The sequence below is a fragment of the Melospiza melodia genome, chromosome Z (genome assembly GCF_035770615.1).
Source record: "Melospiza melodia melodia isolate bMelMel2 chromosome Z, bMelMel2.pri, whole genome shotgun sequence".
Taxonomy (NCBI): domain Eukaryota; kingdom Metazoa; phylum Chordata; class Aves; order Passeriformes; family Passerellidae; genus Melospiza; species Melospiza melodia.
Genome location: NC_086226.1, coordinates 64735027 through 64752810, shown reverse-complemented (window position 1 = coordinate 64752810; position 17784 = coordinate 64735027). Strand labels below are relative to the sequence as shown.

Below are 17784 nucleotides of genomic sequence, written 5' to 3'. Positions count from 1 at the left end.
TCTTCAATTACCAAGTAGAGAGAAATGATCTCTTTGTCAAGGTAATGAACAGATTGCCACTTATGTCAACCTACCAATGGAAATACCAAGGACACATTTGTATGGCCCTGGATAAGTATGTTGGACCAAAACTTTGGACCTGAAATTAAAACCTAACATTAGAAAAATAACCATTTAATATTTTTGTCATAAGGCAATACAAGTTAAGATTATATGAATAAAGAAATGGGTCACTATTCATCCCTTACTAAAATTTTGCTTACTTGAATCAGTTGAAATTTGAATGTCTTTTGTTGATCCTTGTGTTGACCCATCAACATCATCATCTTCATCTGTAAAAGAGAGACATTTTAAGGATGGATTTTTGTTGATTTGCATGCAAGGAAGAAGGTGTTGGCCATTTCAGAACAGCTTCCATCAAACAAGCTAACACAAAAAGAACCAGTCAGAAAAGTGCACTTTCTCTTTCTACCTATTTTATGATAATAATTCATAGCATTAAAACTGCATTACAAAAACAAAATTGCATTGTCATGTAGCTACAGTGAAGGCACACATGAGATCCTTATAGTATTGGTTTTAATATTGCAACTACTGCAATTCATTCTTTTCTGAAGTCATGATGTTTGACTGTCACCAAAGTATGGATGTTTCCATTAAGTTTTAAATTACCAAACCAATCCAGCCTTCCAGTCAGAAATACTGGTGTTATAGAAGTAATTTCCACAACGGAAAAACAAAGTTACTGACACCCAAAGAGAAAGAAACTGCTGCTCTCTGGAAGAGGACTTTGACAGTAGAGTCATCACTCTCACTAAAGCTAGGAGCTAACATGTCAGAAAATAAAACCATACATAAGATATTCCAAAAAGATTGAAATAAATGCCATGAACATTCTGCATTTGCTTCTGTGCAGAACATCCTCACTGTGTTCTTATTCCTGACACTCAGGGCCATATAAGACCAGTGCAAATCCAAACATGATCCATTTTCCTTTTCTGAGGGTAGCAGTGGAGTGCAATGCAAGTGCTCATCAAATAACAGTATTCACACTCACACCCACTGAAAATCCCAGTCAGTCCTGACTGGGATGCAGGCAAAACTTCCAAAAGATATAAGCCAGGCAACACCTTTATAAAAACTATGCCTTGCAGCTGAGGCAGAAAGCAAGAAAGAAACTATAAAATAAAAGAAGTAAAGGCAGATCTTCAGAGCAAAAGAGGTACTGCAGAAGTCAAAATCCTAAAGCAGGAGAACTTCCAAGAAGCAGAATCATAGCATGTCAAGAAGGTCCAAGGCAACAGTCTTAAACTTGACACCAGGTAACTCACTGAATATTTGGGTAATGCTTCAAGTGTCTACAAGAAGACCAACAACAATGCTTTTGAGTTGCGGCTTTTAAAATATAAAAAGTGTGTTGAGATATTTTCCCTGTTATAGCTGACAGACCAAGTTTCAAACTGGAGAGAAACAGATCAAGTTTCAAACTGGAGAGAAATTTAGACAGTATGGTCTTGAAACACCTCAAAATAAGAGAAAGTTGAATACCTTCTTGAATTTCATTCCAGATAATTAAGTTTTTTTTTTTTTTTAAAAAGAAGGAGTAAATATAACAATAGGAAATTACTGCTCCTGATGGCTCTCAACCCTTTTCTTTCCCAGTTTAGATGAGAAGAAGCTGACTTCTTCTATTACACTTTCTTCTTCAGTCTGAATAGTAGGGAAATCTACACCAACAGCATCTTGAAACTATTCCAGTGAAGTTCAATGACTTTGAAATTTGTTATGATAGGAATCATTTGGAGGAAGAGGCTCCACACTGCTCTATCATTGCATCTCTTGGTAGCTCAAGAGTTCAAAAGAAGTCTCTTCCAACACAGAGATGTTTGCTGAATGCTGGTGATGAAGCTTAGCATTTATGCTGTGGCAAAAGCTGCTTCAGACAAATGGTCCCCAGTAGGTCAGCGATGATGGCTGCGCTCATTCACTGCACAGGACAAATCATCTGGCACTTGCCAACCACCAGCTTGGGACGAGCTGTGCCTATGCCTGCAGCAGGCAACGCATCCAGGCCACTGCCAACACTCTCTGTACCTCAGACTGGTGTCCACAATCTTATGAGCGATGTCTTTTGTCAGCTGTGGCAACTGAGGAGCACCCTCTGCGCATGCCATGTCAGGAGAATTTCTTAATGAGCCTGCCATCACACAGAAGTGCTAATTATCTTTCGACAAAGGAATTCCTTGCTTCCCTGAAACACCCTTAACATGCACACAATCTTTAGCAAGATCTGCCACCCAGAATCTATGCTTTTCTCCTGAAAAAGCAGCAGCAACTCCTGGGGCAGCTGTCCCGAGTTGCTTCATTGTCAGAAGAGCATCAAATACATCCCAAGAGAGTATCAGGGAGCTGCTGGATTCATGACACATCTTGGTAACTTTCAGCACATACCAGGAGCTAGTGGGGTTTCACAAGAAGACAAAGGTCTGTTCTGTGAACACGGGTAACAAGAAGGACTAAAAGGCTAGAGCACTGAGCTTCCTTGACCAAGGTTGATGTGAGAACTAGTTCAAGACAATTCTTGGCTCAGCCTTTGAGGAAGAATTTGGGCAAAGAAAAAGAGAATATAGCAATAGTATCCAGCGCTATTGGCGGTGACCTGCAGACACCTGATTTTCAGCAGATGACTGAGAATGGCAAACATCCAGCAACAGGTCTGGAAGCAAGCCTCAACAGGATGTGGATGGTATAAAGGAAGTCACGTGGAGACACCAGACATATTCAGCATGTAGGTGCTAAACCAAGATGCAAAAAAGCACTATCAACTACGGAAACCCAGAACAAAACACTTTATGCACAGCAGAGTGCAAGGGAGGTGCTGCACCACAGATATTACTCACCACACCTTGTGCTAAGCCACAGCTGTGGCTCACTGACCACGAAAGAAAGGAAGTTGTCAATTGCTGAGGCAGCTGTCAAGGTCACAGGTATGCAACAGACCAGCAGCAGGAGGAAAGGGGAGCGGCCCCATGGCTCGGGCTCTCCTCCCCTGGGTGGAGCCTCCATCCTGAGAGGCTGCTGCCCACTGCATGATGGGGAGCTAAGCCCAAGGGGCAGAAATTCTCATAGGCCACAGGAAAGAGAGCCTGTGTTAGAAATGAGATTTTTCAAGGTGTTGTTATCCCATACCTCTGTGACACACAGGCTAAGGACTATAAAAATGCATTCTGGCTTTCCAAACAAGGTGGGTTTTATTCAATTTCATTTTTTCCCCCTTCATGTCACAACAAAGCACTGGAAATGGTCCCAATTAAGTTAGTGAATATTCCTCCATCCCTATGTATCTGCTTCTGACCACAAGCTAATGGCTGCATTCCCTCAATTCAAAGGATCAGACAAACTTTTTCATTAAAGCAACGCAAAAATGGCATTCTTACTTTAAAAAACCTCTACTATGTGTAATATGAAACAACACTCTTAGCATGTAGCATAGTCCTGAAATAGAAAATCTTTTCTTCCATTTCTTAAAATATTGAAGGAAGAGACTAGAAGGAGTAGCTAAAATTGTGTAGCTTGGATTCTTTCACTTAAGGTGCTCCATGGTCAATTTTATTAAGACGTGATTTAAAAATAAAAAAAAAAAGTGAAAGTCAGACATCTTAAAAGAACACACCACTGCTGAAGAGAGAAACTTATCATCAGAAAACTCAAACCGAAGATTCTATTTTAAAGGTTTGTGATTAACTTTTCTTAGTTATAATAATCAACTTTATCATCCCTTAAACCTTTGGGACACTTGTGAAATACCTAACAACGGAACGGAATCAAAGTTCACAGTGAATCCTGCAGCACAATTAAGCTCATCTAGACTAGACTGTGTTTTGGTTACTTCTTATGTTGGAAACATTGGGAACTCCGTGATTTTCAAGTGGGTGCTATACCACATCTTTTACCACTAGCAAGCAAATTTATTAAAAATTAAAAAACACTCACTGAAGAAAGCCCAATCCACGAGAGCGGCCTAGCTGCTCCTGTCTGCCTGTGACGGGTCACTGGAGCGGCCTGGGCCGCGCAGAGCTCGGGTCACGCGGTTCACGCGATGCAGCGCTTCTGCTGCGGCCTCTGCAGCACAGGGACTGCTCCTCATCAGCCCTCCCCACCAAAACCACACCTGAGCCACCAGCACTAGGCTCAAGAGCAATCCGACACGTTGAAAAAAGAGCGGTGGCAAATATCTGACTTTGATGAGCTGTGTTTTGCCTACCTTTTATTTCCTTTCCTATTCCATTCAAGCACCAAAACAAAGGTTTTACAGGTAGGTAATAATCAAAATACAACTGAAAAAATACTTCCATGTACCTCAGGCTTAAAAAAAATTCTTGCTCCTAAAGAGCTGTTAGACAAACATTCACTCTAGATGGCAGCAGAACATTACCCTGCCTAGACATATGGTATTGTTTCAGCACAGAAACCTTAAAAAGGACAGATGCTTAATCCAAGAGACAAATAAAAGTATCTGTACACATGATATAAGAAATAAGTATTTTCAGCAATGATAACACTAACACCACAATTTTTTTGATTCTAAGTTTTCACTTTCTTTGTTTCAAGGATAGTGCACAAATTGCCCTGCACCAGTAAACAGAAGTTTCTGCATTTTGCACAGCATCCATTAAAAAAATCTCTAACCTCTCCCAGAAATAGCAAGAAGTTACTGTATTGCCACAAAAGACAATAAAAAGTAGAAATAATATATTTAATTGACTGATGACTCTAGGTTAAACAAACTCATCAATTAGTTGCATTCAACTTTGAAATTTTTACCTGATTCTGTTTGCAAATTTTCTGATATCCGAAAACAATGCAATTTGCTGAAGTTGCGAGAAAACAACTGAACACAACTTGGAGGAAGAATCATATTCCTTAATCTTCCAAAGGTACATTCTGGTGGCACAATTACACAGCAAGCAGCATGAGCCTATAAACAAGAGCATTAGTAAAGAACTTGTGATACACGCTGGAAGTAAATTTATTCATAACAAACTATGACTGAAATTGTATAATTCAGGTTAGGGATAATATAGACCTTTTGTAAATCACCTTCATTAAATGAATGGCCCATCTGCCACTCTAGATTTTTATTTGTTTAATTTAGATTTTGTGTTACCAGTAATAGGGAGTCTTAATATGTCAAGAAACTTTCAAGAATCATGAACCTGTTCTGTTAAAAACAAAAGGTTTTTATACAGCTACACGAAGAATTTTAAAGTTTTGGTCTCAAACTCTGATACACCACTCCATGTGGATATTTACTGAGGGAGATGGAAAAGGTGCTCAGGTTATATCGAGCATCTTGAAAAGAGCAGTATCCTCTTATATAGCTGTACCCACTTGCAGACTCTGAGGTTAGACTGTCTTCAGTTTTATTCCAAAAGGTGACTGGATAATTTCTGCCTTTACACTGTTGCATATCTTCTGCCTTTATTGAATACACATACCTTTGTATGTATGGCCACACAGCATGTTACATTTCCTAGAGAAACTGTAGAACATTTGAGAACTGTATTTGGCTGTTCTCAAATACAGTCCCTCCCACCTCAGAAATTATGTCTCAGATTAAAATACAAACCCCACAATATTAAAAAAAACAAAATAATTGAAATCATACCTGAAATACTGAATAACCTCTAGAGTTTTATTTTAAATCATTACTACATGGAGTACCTCATCTAGCCTTAAGTAGCAAATTAATGATTTCTTACACATACTTTCAGTTCCCACCTCATCTACTGCTACTTTCACTTCCACCATATTTTAATGAGGTGGCATTAAGTGGATGGACTAATTGTTATCTGCACTACACACTGTTTATCAGTGTGTGAAACGCTGTGGTTTCCAGAATTATTATTGACGGGTGCCATCAGCTTGCACGGGAAATAAAGATGTGTCATGTGAATGGCAAAACACAGAAACTGGTACTGACAGCTTAAAAAAACCCCAACCACACAGGCTAAGACCTATTCTATGCTGAAATAACAGCAAACATATGAGAATGGTAAGTCTTTATCCTTGCAGAATTCATGATTTGAAATAAATTCTGATTTAACAGAGAAAGTGCCTGCAGGCTTCTAGCCACAGATCTGTAATGATTAGGCCCTGATGAATTCCACTGGATTTACACAAAGCTTCACTGTGACTTTGAGAGTTGTTAATTAGAATACTATGAGGAGGATTTAAAAAAATCAGATTTCCCATCTAACACATAAAAAAATTCAAATAAATAACTGTATAGATTACGTGTATTTACAAAGTTTATAAAAAACATATTTATACAGTGTGCAAATAAATTGTATTTATATCAAGTGTTCAAAAAAGCACATGCCCATATATATATATATATATGTGGTTACCACAAATACATGCAGCAGCACAACATACCAGGATGCCACACCATTCACATCTCATGCCAGAGAGCACCTCAGAAGACCCACAGGTTTTTTTGCAAAATTCACAACGAGCACTTGAAGAAAGGTTTCCCTCCCTCCAGTGGTGGTGGTAAGTATCCTGAGGGAACACATCACAACATAGCCTTACATGAATCAGATATACATTCATTTTCAATAAAACTTTGAAATCAGTAATTCAAATAGCTCTGAGGAAATAGCAACAGATACTAGGGCATTAAGTTTTTCTCAAGATAAATACGAATCTTTACCAATATAACATTTCACTAAAAAAAGAAATTTCATCAAAGTATCAAAAAATTTATCACTGTGTTTTTCCTTCACAGTGCACAAAAAAAATCTTTTAAAAAAACATCCTACAGTGTCAGTATTCTGTATCTACTGTGCTGTGAGAAAACAAGAAAATAGGCAGTTGTGCCTCAGTCAGACTGCAGGAAGCATGAGGATAAGGAACAGTTTGCCAGGGATGCAATGCAGCCAATATACAGAAAAAACATACAGAAAAAAAAGAAAAGAGTTCCACACCAGCTTTTGCAAAGAAACTTTTATATAAGATATGTGATTTTTTTTTTTAATTTGGAGGTTGTACACATCCCACAGATTTTTCAGCAAGAGTTCAAAAGCATTGTGAATATATCAGCATTTAAGTTCACCTCACTCTTTGAAGTATATTCTGAAGTCACACAGGTCCTTTGCCTGTCAATAAGCAACTAAAGTGCTTTGATAACTGGCAGCATGTGAGACTAAAGACCAAGACTGCTCCTTCTCTAGTCCACAAAACACACGACCACCTTCCCCTGCAGAGGCATCGGCACTTACATGGTCCAGGTGCCCATCCTGGTGGCACTGCCGGCAGTCACTGCAAGCAAACAGGATACAGTCTGTGTGCACATGCAGCTCACAAACTAAAAGCATAAAAACAAAAAAAACTTTTTTAGGCTGGAAACGCTCAGGTTTTTCTGCATCTCCTTCTGTCCTCCCTTCCATACTCCTCTACTACCCTTTTCACACCATACTTTTTCTCCTTCACGCTCTTTACATTCAGCAAAGGTAGACAATAAAGAAGTTCACCAGCATTGTTTTGTGTGTTCCTCCACTTCCTCTGTGTTAAAAAGATGTAACAAATATAAAGGAAAGGCTGAGCTAATTTTGCTCATAAGCAGCACTTGTCATATTTCCTCCAATTACCGCAAATTGAATGTGTACAGCCGCTTGGCTTTGTCTCACAGTTCCAGAGGAACTGCTGCCTACTCCAACATACCTGTGCCTGAAGGCTACTATGAGTCAATCACCATATATAAGGTAAATCACTATTTCATTGTCAAAAAAAAGAAATAATTTTTTCAGAGCACCCTCCTAAGTAAGGTTAACATTGCCTTCCAAAATATGGTACGTACTTGTAGGTGGAAGAAGTTTGAGTGAACTCTGCAAATGTTTAGGCAAGTTTTGGTTTTAAAATGCCTCCATTATTTAAAAGCTGACTTGAAATACCAGATGTGAAAGAAAAGAATCTGCAGTTAAGCTACAAAGTTATGAGTTACAAAAAAAAATTCCCAAAACAATAACTAATAGATCTCCATACCTAGCTTCATCATTTCAAGAGTTAGGAGGGTTCTCTGTGGGCCTCAGAGACAGAGATGGATAAAAAGATCCTCCTGTAGCTGCTTTGTAAATACTCAGGGAAGGCATCTCACTTTTCATCAAGTAAATGAAAGCAAGAGACAAGCATCAAATTTTTCAAATACCTTTCAGTTCCAGTCAAACAAGTTATTTCTCCAAGCATATCACAAAAATATGAGAACTGTAACCTGAAGATTGGAAGTAGCAACTGCAGATATTAGCACATTATCTGAAAGTGTCTTGAAAACAATGCTATTAATTTACTTGAAAACAATGCTATTATTTAGAAAATAATACCCAATTTGTGCTCTTTGGGCTCTTACAGAGCAGAATTAACACTGTGTTTTCTAACCCCAGAGAAGACATAATCTCCCATCACACCAAAGCAGACTCATGACTAAGTCAACCACAAACACACACAAGCTCCCCATGCTCAGTGTCTTTCTTCACTGCACTCAAGAATTTCTCTCTGAGCTGTGGCACAGTCCCTCCTCCGCTCACATTTCTCCCTGTTCATAGATGTAACAGGAGTATTTTCCATTTTTGCCAGTTCAACTAACCAGGCAAACTAGATGCTTGGAGTCATACTCTTGCTAATGTTCAAAGTGCTCATAGGCAATGTTGCAGCTTCAAGGAATTTACAAAAGCATTGGGGGTTTTATTGTTAATTCTGCCAATACAGGCATGCACTGCCCTTTGCTATACTTTGTAAGAACAAAGAGGGGTTTTACCTTTAGTTTAATTCACATCTGCTGCTTCCAGCACCAACCCTAGCCCCAAACTGGTAAGAAATATGTTCACATAAATGGTGGGAATGGCCTAGGGAGTTAATCCCTTAAGCTGACTATCCTAGTGTAGGAAGGAGGATGTTTTTGAATGTAAAGTTTAAATTAGAGCTCCTACAAGAAGAAATTTAATTTTTATCAGCCATTCCATAATCTGCATTATTCTTTAACACATAACAGAATGACAATCTTCTGTTCAAGCTAGCTTTGAAAGTACTTTATGATTGCCAAAAAAACCCAACCTGATTAATTTCAGATACATAAACTGGAGAGAAGAGCCTTTAAAATGTAAACTGCATCCTTCTCCAGTCAATCTGCTGATCCAGCCCAATGATTATTAAGGAATTTTACTAAAGAATTCAGCACAAAAAAAATGTTTGGATTACTCCAATTTCTATTTTTTAATTTCCATCCCTTCTTCCAGGAAATAAAGGAACAACATCATGAGACCGGATTCAACTGGCACCAGTGAAATCTGGTAGCAAAAATAGCTATCCAAAGCAATCAGTAACTGTCACCAGAATTTGGAGTCGATCTATTGTCATTTTTACCAATGATACATATGTTTTTATTTCATTATGCATTAATAAACATGCATGCTCATTTCTGAGAACAGGTCCCCTACTGGGCACCCACAAGATTTATGTGGGTGAAACCTTTTACTTCCTTTCAAGAAAGTTTATTCAATTTTAATATATAAACAGTGCAAATCAAGTGACTAAAATGACTTGAAAAAAGTGATTATTTTACAAGTACATTTAACGATGTCAATTCTTTGTTTAGAGAAGGTAACTCCATCTTAGCCTTTGTTTTTATCTTAATTATGGTCAAGAGTCCAGAAAAAGTTCTTAATTTTAGTATCAGACATGAACATCATAAACAAGACTAGATTTGCAGTATTAAGTCATTAGAGATAAACAAACAAAAAAAAAAAAGGAAGAAAGTTCTATATCTCCATCTGAATTTAAAAGTTCGTTATCTTAAAACATTAGACTTCTAAAACAAATACCACAAGCATTTTTGATGAATTAAGGAAGAATCTTGTGCATTTGATAAACTTCAGCTGCCCTTTTTAAGATACATTTTAAAAAATTACCAGAGAAAGAAATTGTACACTTACTGGTATTCAGAAAAAGAGCACTGAACAAATCACACCACACAAAATAGTAAAACTGTAAAATCCATGTGAGGAAAACAATTCAGAACCTTAAACGAACCATTAAAAAAATTCTGTGCATGTGTAATATCTAACTACAACATGTGGCTTCATGTGCTTCATGTTTACAAACACTTAAATGGAAACATCTGAAACAATATTCCCTTGCACTTGTAGGCTGGGTTTGGCTGGGGTAGAGTTAATTTTCTTCACAGTGGCTAGAATGGAGCTGTGTTTTGGGTTTATGCTGCATGCTGCACACAGGGTTCATAATATAGAGATGTTTTAGTTATTCTTGAGCAGGGCTTACACAGAGCCAAGGCCCTTCCTGCTTTCCGTACTGCAACGTTGGGGCGGAAGTTAGGGAAGGCTGAGAGGAGACACAGCCAGGACAGGTGACCCAGACTGGGCAAAGGGACATTCCAGACCATCTGACATCCTGCTCAGTATTTAAAGCTGGGCACAAGAAGGAGGAACGGGGAATATTGGGGTGATGGCATTTGTCCTCCCAAGCCCCTGTGAGGTGTGAGGGGGCCTTGCTGTCCTTGAGATGCAAAACACCTGCCCACCCATGGGAAGCTGGGAATGACTTCTTCATTTTTCTCTGCTTGTATGTGTGGGGGTTTTACTTTCCATATTATACTGGCTTCCAATTGTCTCCCTGATCCTACTGGAGGGGCAGGCAGCGAGTGGTGCGTGTGGTGCTTAGCAGCTGTCTGGGGGAAACCACAACAAATGGATATAATGAGAGTGCAGTAGAATTAACAGAGTAAGAAAATGAAAGCAAATTTTAGAAAGCTTTAACTAAATTGGATCACTAAACTAGAGCTATTTGTAATAGTTAAGAGGGTATAACTAGTGAAAACTACTTTCTTCTCAAATTTCTATGTTTATCTAACGGCACACAGGTTCTGAGTCTTACTAAGATCACTAGAAAATTCCCTGTGCTATCTGTAGCTCACAGAACATCCTACCAAACTGTCCTGGTCACATGGGGACTATGCTAAATGACATATTCCCACTAGTCACAAGAACAGTCTGGCTCCATTATGCAACTCAACAGACAAAAGCAGAAACAGAAATACTGCGCCATTCCAAGTCTAAATGCCGTGATCAAAGAGGATTGCTTCTCTTACGCATACACAAACCACATTTAATAAGGCATTATCTTTAGCAAAACAGCGATTTTGGAAGCAACTCAATTCCCTGAAGAATTGATTTTTCATTCATTAGACTTTTTTAAACGGTTCAGAGGTAATATTCCTATAAAACAGTAAATTCTATTTAACCTCACAACTCAACTGAACAATTAATAGACATTTAAGACAATGGATAATTGGAGTGCTGTCCTACATCAAAATCAGTCACGTACTCATGCCAACATGTATTTCAAATTAAAAATCCGATATTTGGGTGGTTTCTTTATTGTTTTTTCAGAGAATACATGTCAGAACATTTGGAGCAGTACTATTTTGACAAATAATATTTTCAAATATCTTTCCATTGAAGGTATCTCATCCTCATTACAAGTAACAGATATCTGAGACTAGTAACACAGGAAATTCTACATTATTTTCTAGAAATACGACTACTTGATGATTCTCTGTATCAAAAGTTTCCACTGGAAACAGAAATAAATTACTGCAACAGGACAAGTCTTTCAGCAAAATAGCTCCTCATTCTTTGCCCATCTCAGGCAGGGATTCATTGCACACCACCACAGACTCGCTCAAAGTAAATTGGCAGAAAGCTGAAAAGAGTGTACAGATTTGACATAATTTGCATTTTATGGAAGGTGGTTGATTTATTATTCCTTAGTGCGGAGTACACCTTCCCACAACCAATGAATGGATAGTAAACAAACCAAATATTGCTCAATCACCCACGGTATGCAGTGCAGGAAGACTGCAGGTTACTGGGTGGCACACAGATGGCTGTACAAGGTCTGAGTTACCTTCACATCGAAAGGCAGGTGACTCCAGGGACTTCCTGCACACAGCACAAAACTTTCTTTTGTAAAGTCCTGGAGGCCCAAAACAGTGTGCAACTGGAACCTGCCAGCAAAGAATGCATAAGACATCATCAATTTCAACTTTCAAAGTGCCAGTTAAAATTCATAGAAGCTGCTTTATCTTGCAACAACAGAGCAGTATACAATGTGAACTTAACTCAGCACAAGAATAAATAGATGAAACATCCTTTAAAAAATAATCATACTTGGAAATACATGTTAAATACTTAAATGTAACTTTTTTTAATTCTTGGGAATTAATATGTATTGTATATATTTTTAAGCTGATTAGCTTCTTGATGATTCACAACAACATGAATCCAAAGGCTTCCTTTGGGACATGCCTGTAATCACAGCTGTTCTTCTAAGCATTCGTAATTGAATCAAGGACAATTAAAGAGTAATTACTGCACAGGTGAACAAAATACCCTAAAGACATGCACAAGACAACTGTTAACATCTCAGTGCTGCCACAGTTCAGTGCCCTCCACACGCCTTTCACTTCCTCCCCAGATACAGCCCGGCCACTGGCTGACCAAAGGGATTGGATGGTCTCCCCCGCCTCATCCAAAGCTTCAAGGCCAGAATGCTATCCAGCTCCTGAAGTACATCCAGACTGAGTTTCCTCTTGACTGTAGGTTGAAAATGATAGACTACGATTTTCTCTTGCAAGAGCTATCTGTACCAGTTTTGGCAAATGTGTTTCTTATTATTCATTTATTCTTCTTATTCATAATATTCTTATTATTCATTTTTCTTGCTTGATTTTATTAATTATTAATTTTTTATTCATAATGAACATGGGAAGTGATAGTACCAAAGAATCAACAGATGAAGCAAAGTAAAGAATAAGAAATATACTTAAGTTTCATACCTTTTCTAGAGACTACTCTTCCTACAAGATGCACAACTCTGCTAAAGTGACAGTCACATTAGAAGGAAAGACCATAACTGCATATTTAAAGTCCTGGGATCCAAATGAGTTCCACAAAAGTTTGCTGTGATTTAGGTATTTAGTATTATCCATTTCACATGCCCTTCTTGCTACAATGAAGTTTTACACCTCAAGTTTATCTTGTGGTTGTATTTCTGGTAAAAGCTGACAAATTATTATTTAGGTCTCAAATGAAATTAATCATTCCCAGTAAAACTTTGGAAATAAAGACTTCAGATACAGGGAGTCACAGACAGCAGCCTTTCCTCTCAGATACACTGGTAAAACATCCTTCAATTATTCATCAGGATTTGAATTTTCTCCTTGTATATTGAGGTTTTCCTGAGAACTATTAGCAGCAAATATGACACCTACTGTGAACACAGAATTTGATGACCCAAGGAGTTGCTTCCAGTTATAAGCATCAAATTCCCACAAGAATTTTCTGTCTCAGAAAGTATGGGAACAGTCACATCAAACAATCCTATTATTCAAGCATGCACAATGAAAGAAATGAGGTAAAGTTTTGCCAGATGCAACACAAGGAGAAAAGAACAATTCTGGAAATTTAATCAAGTAAAATCAGTAACCCCCAAACTACAAAGCATGTGGTTCCTCGGGGCTCCTCAGAATTAAGCTTTGGGAGGTGAAAGAGGACAAAGAGAGGTATGAAATATGTTTGTCTTACTAAACATGAACAGAATAGTGCACAGCAGCTGACCAGTGAAACCAAGTCATTGCCCTAGGAGACTGTGAGGAATCCTCGGTCCCTGACTGACCAGGAAACTGCCCATTCAGATCCCACGCTCCCCACCAAGCTGGGCTGACAGCCAGCCTACAAAAAAGACTCCATATGAGTATCTCCAATACAATATATAACAGCATTTCCTCCGAAAGCTTCAAGTTTTATCTTGATGTACAAGTTGGTGATTAAAAAATACAGCCAAACCATTATTTTCAGGTCCATACCCTACTCCTTTTGGCCCAAATTGAAATTTCATTCTCTGCAGCCCTCCATCTCTGACATAAAGTTCATAGCTGGCTTACATAATTTTTTTTTTTAATCAGAATACTCGAGCCATATAATGTATGTTTACAAAAAGAATACATATTCTTGGTGGGGGTAAATAATCCTAGAAAGCCTAAGAAGCCTTAATCAAACTATCCCAGGTTAAGTTTAAGGCTCATAGTCCCTGCCCACCCTGCTACTTCTTCAAGAGAAGGAAGAAACAAACCTCTCTGCACAGTGTCATGCCAAGTTACCCGGGCTCAGTTATTGTGCAGGTAAAGTGCCAGAGCTGCAGCTCACTCTAGCTGCTCCAAAACAAAAAAAGTTTGCTGGGAGCAGGCCACTTGCACGAAAGTCATCCTGCACAATGAATTCATGCGCAGAAAGTTGGTAAGAAATGACTATGTGAGCACAACCTGACGCAGACACTGTGAGGAGTACTGAAAAGCCCTGGTGGGATTTCTTCAGGCAAGCTTTTCTGCACATCCCAACCTGTCTTCAGGTTTCAAGTGTCATCTTTAGGTGCCCTACCCCTGCCACAGCCTCAAGCATCATGCAGCCACCCAAGGGAGAAGAATTCCCCCTGAAATCAGACACAGCAGAGACCTCCCTTAGCTCCCAGGTGTGAACAAACTGCTCTGGACACGCAGCATGAGCATCCAACCCTCTCAACAACACAGGTTTGAAACACAGGGGACTCTTTCTGGCCATGGTCTGGCTATTTTATCTTAAGCCTAGCTTAGAAATGCAGGCTGTTCATTATTGTCACAGAGAGGTTCTGCTAAAATAAAGAATATGTAAAAAACAGTGTTTCTTTTGGGAAAAATTGTGACAAAGGACTTTGACAGAAGGCAAACTTATTCAGAGTCTGACTGTACTTATCTAGAACACTCAAGGGAAGGAGACCAAGTCTAAATTCTTCAGCTGTTGAGACCATGGTAACAATTGTCTGAAGTCTCAAGTCACTGTCAAATAGAACAGAGCAACTTGCAGATTGAAATGTTAAGGGCAGGTGGAGAAGGGGAAAAGAAGGGGGAAAAAGTTTCTTTAATTTCTTTCTTACAAATCAAGCCAATGAAACTTTGTTTATCGTGAGTGGTCTTTCTAACATGCTTTGGAAGATGTCAGGTATAAAAGCAATGCAGAGCCTGATGGAAAATGGGATGGGAGTAAGATGGAAACAAAGAAAAGGTAAAAGAGCAAGTACAACATAACAAATGCATCAATTACATAATGTTTGTCCAAACATGTTTTGGTTGCTGAACAAGTTCCAAGTACCTAATACATATATAAAAAATATTTGAAACTCAGACTAGAAAAGCCAGTGAGACACCATGAAAGAATACAGAACATTACATGTTATTACTCAGTTTATATCCACCTCCGTAAGTACAGCAAAGTACAGAAGCATAAGGTGGCCTAAAGAGAAAACGTTAATAATTCATGAGAGTTTAAAACTGCTTTTCCAATCCATCTACTTAAATTACCTTATAGAAACCACAAAAATCGATTTCCACAGAAAAATACAGAAAATTTCTTCTAGTAATGCCATTAAATGACATCTAAGTGCCCTTACAATATTGATCAGAAGCATATCAACAGAAAGTATAATGGTAACACTCCAGTGTGATCTCCAGAATGACTCTGCACTCAGGGACAAGATACTTCCTAGTTCCTGTTGTATTTCCTGCCATCTGTTAAGGAATGCAAAGTATTAGAGAATGTAATACATATCTGTAAATGTTCCTATCAGCCTGTAATAGAATTTGATCCTATAGAAACATAAGATTCTAACTCCTTCAGTGCAATCTGTGCAAGTACACAGCAGTTCTGCATTAACAAAAAAAAAAAAAAACCAACCAAAAAAACAGCAACAAACTGCTTTTAAAATCCACACTTTGGAAGATAGAAAAAAACAAAGGATAGAATTGCTTTCTCTTGATAGTGCCTTTTAAAACTGTTCCTCATCCTGAAATGTCACAGGATATCAAGCATGTGCCCAACAGTATATCATGAATTCAAGTACCCTTCCACTAAGGTGGAGTCACTTCATCCAGAGTGGCCCAGCTACCCTCCAGACTCTGATTTGTGTATAGAGTCAGGCCAGGCTGTCCTACTGGTCTGCAGCCTCCAGGATGCCTCAGCAGCAGGCGAGAAAATACAGCTCCAGGAAGGCCTGTTTTACACCCAGCATCAGCTTCTTTTCTTCCAGCTCAGGCAGAAGAAAGCTTCATCTTAAATCATGAGGCAAAGACTTCCAGGTGCAAAGGGCAAGGAGAGAAATACAGATATATCAAATGTCAGGGTGGCAGCTGCTGTCTTGGGCAGTCTTAAAAAGGAACTACCTACTAAAAACTTTTCCTAGGCCTATGTCTAGATATTATTTTGCCCATGCATCTCCTTCTCCATCACATCAGGGTGACTTTCACTTGGCATGACTTTGTAAAAAATACCAGAGAGATTAAGAAACCAGGGTGGCAGGACCTAAGGTAGTGTTGGGCTGAACAGCTTCCAAGAAGGAAAGGGCAAACAGAAAGAAGGATTCTAAAACTCTCAACAACAGCCTCCAAGTGTTGAGTAAAAGGAATTTAACCTACGATCACTAGCTTGCACTTCAAAAACACAGTTGCATTTCAAGGAAAAGCACAAGCAGCTTGGAAGCAACCATATTCATCAGACACTCACAAGGGCAGTCACACAAGAGTCATTCTCAAAGACTGCTCCCAACATAAGGCCAAAAACAATTTCCTGATAAAAACTAAAATGGTGTTTCTGAAACAAAAACATGTACGGATGTTTAAGTGTAGAAGCACTTCCCTATCTAAAGATTCTAAGGTTCACTCCAACACTATAAACCTTTGCTCTAGGGAGGTAGATACGATGAACACACCTCACTCCACCCCATGACTGTTCTGTCCAGGCCTAGACTATACCCTCTCTGAGAGAAGGCAACAACTTCGTGATTCAACTTTTGCCCTTATTGACATATTTTCAATTACTTCCTTGTTACTCAGTAATCAAAAATAGCACTTTGATTTGTTTGAAACCTCTTATTTAGTAGCAAAATATTTCTGCAACTTGAATACACTGTGTGCTCTGGAATGTCCTCTATTGCTTTGGCATTTTAGGGACAATGCCTATCAACTACTCTTCGCTTATGTTCAACCTGATGTTCTTGCTCTGAGTACTTGATTTATTGGCTGGGGTTTAAAGGCAATGTAAGTATGCATTCCATATGGTAGCTCTGAAATGAAGTAAGAATACAGGGTTAAATGGTGGCTCAACACATAACAGGACAAGAGAGACAAAATCAAATACTTAATTATCAAAATTTTAACTGGGGCTAATGCAAGGGAATGATGCATGCATCTATATGCTATCTCACTATATCCAGGATTATTTTTCTTCATCCTGCAGGTCTCTGTGACAGGACATTTGGCCTTATACACTCCAAGGTCTGAAGGACTTTTTGCAGTGGATAATGCATCCCATGCTAGTTCAATCAGAATGATATGATACTTCCACTCAAAAGTAAGACTTATGTAAAAGCTTTCCACTGCAATTACGAGTTGCTTGGCCTAGTCTTTTCGGCCTAGTAGTGTAAAGAAAAAATAACATGCAAAAGTCACTCACTCCTTTCTTTTACTGCTACAGAGGAAATCAATGTCCATGTCCTCTTATTAAGACAAAGATTAAGAATTAAAACAAACACAGTGCCATCCCATAATGCTTCTGAAACTGAAGAGTCACTGATACAGCTGCAGAGCTCATCTGGGAGTTCCCATCAAGTTTCAAGAGAGCATAA

At 38.7% G+C, this 17784-nt stretch overlaps 1 protein-coding gene across 1 annotated transcript in view; it reads right to left on the bottom strand.

Annotated features, from left to right (window-relative positions):
- Positions 1-17784, bottom strand: part of DGKQ (diacylglycerol kinase theta) — a 91991-nt gene that overhangs the window by 43966 nt on the left and 30241 nt on the right. The window contains exons 5-9 of the mRNA XM_063181386.1: positions 11980-12079; positions 7284-7369; positions 6439-6564; positions 4825-4978; positions 264-332 (exon numbers count right to left, since the gene is read on the bottom strand). Coding sequence (XP_063037456.1) covers positions 264-332; positions 4825-4978; positions 6439-6564; positions 7284-7369; positions 11980-12079 — 535 coding nt within the window. The remainder of the gene's footprint in view (positions 1-263; positions 333-4824; positions 4979-6438; positions 6565-7283; positions 7370-11979; positions 12080-17784) is intronic.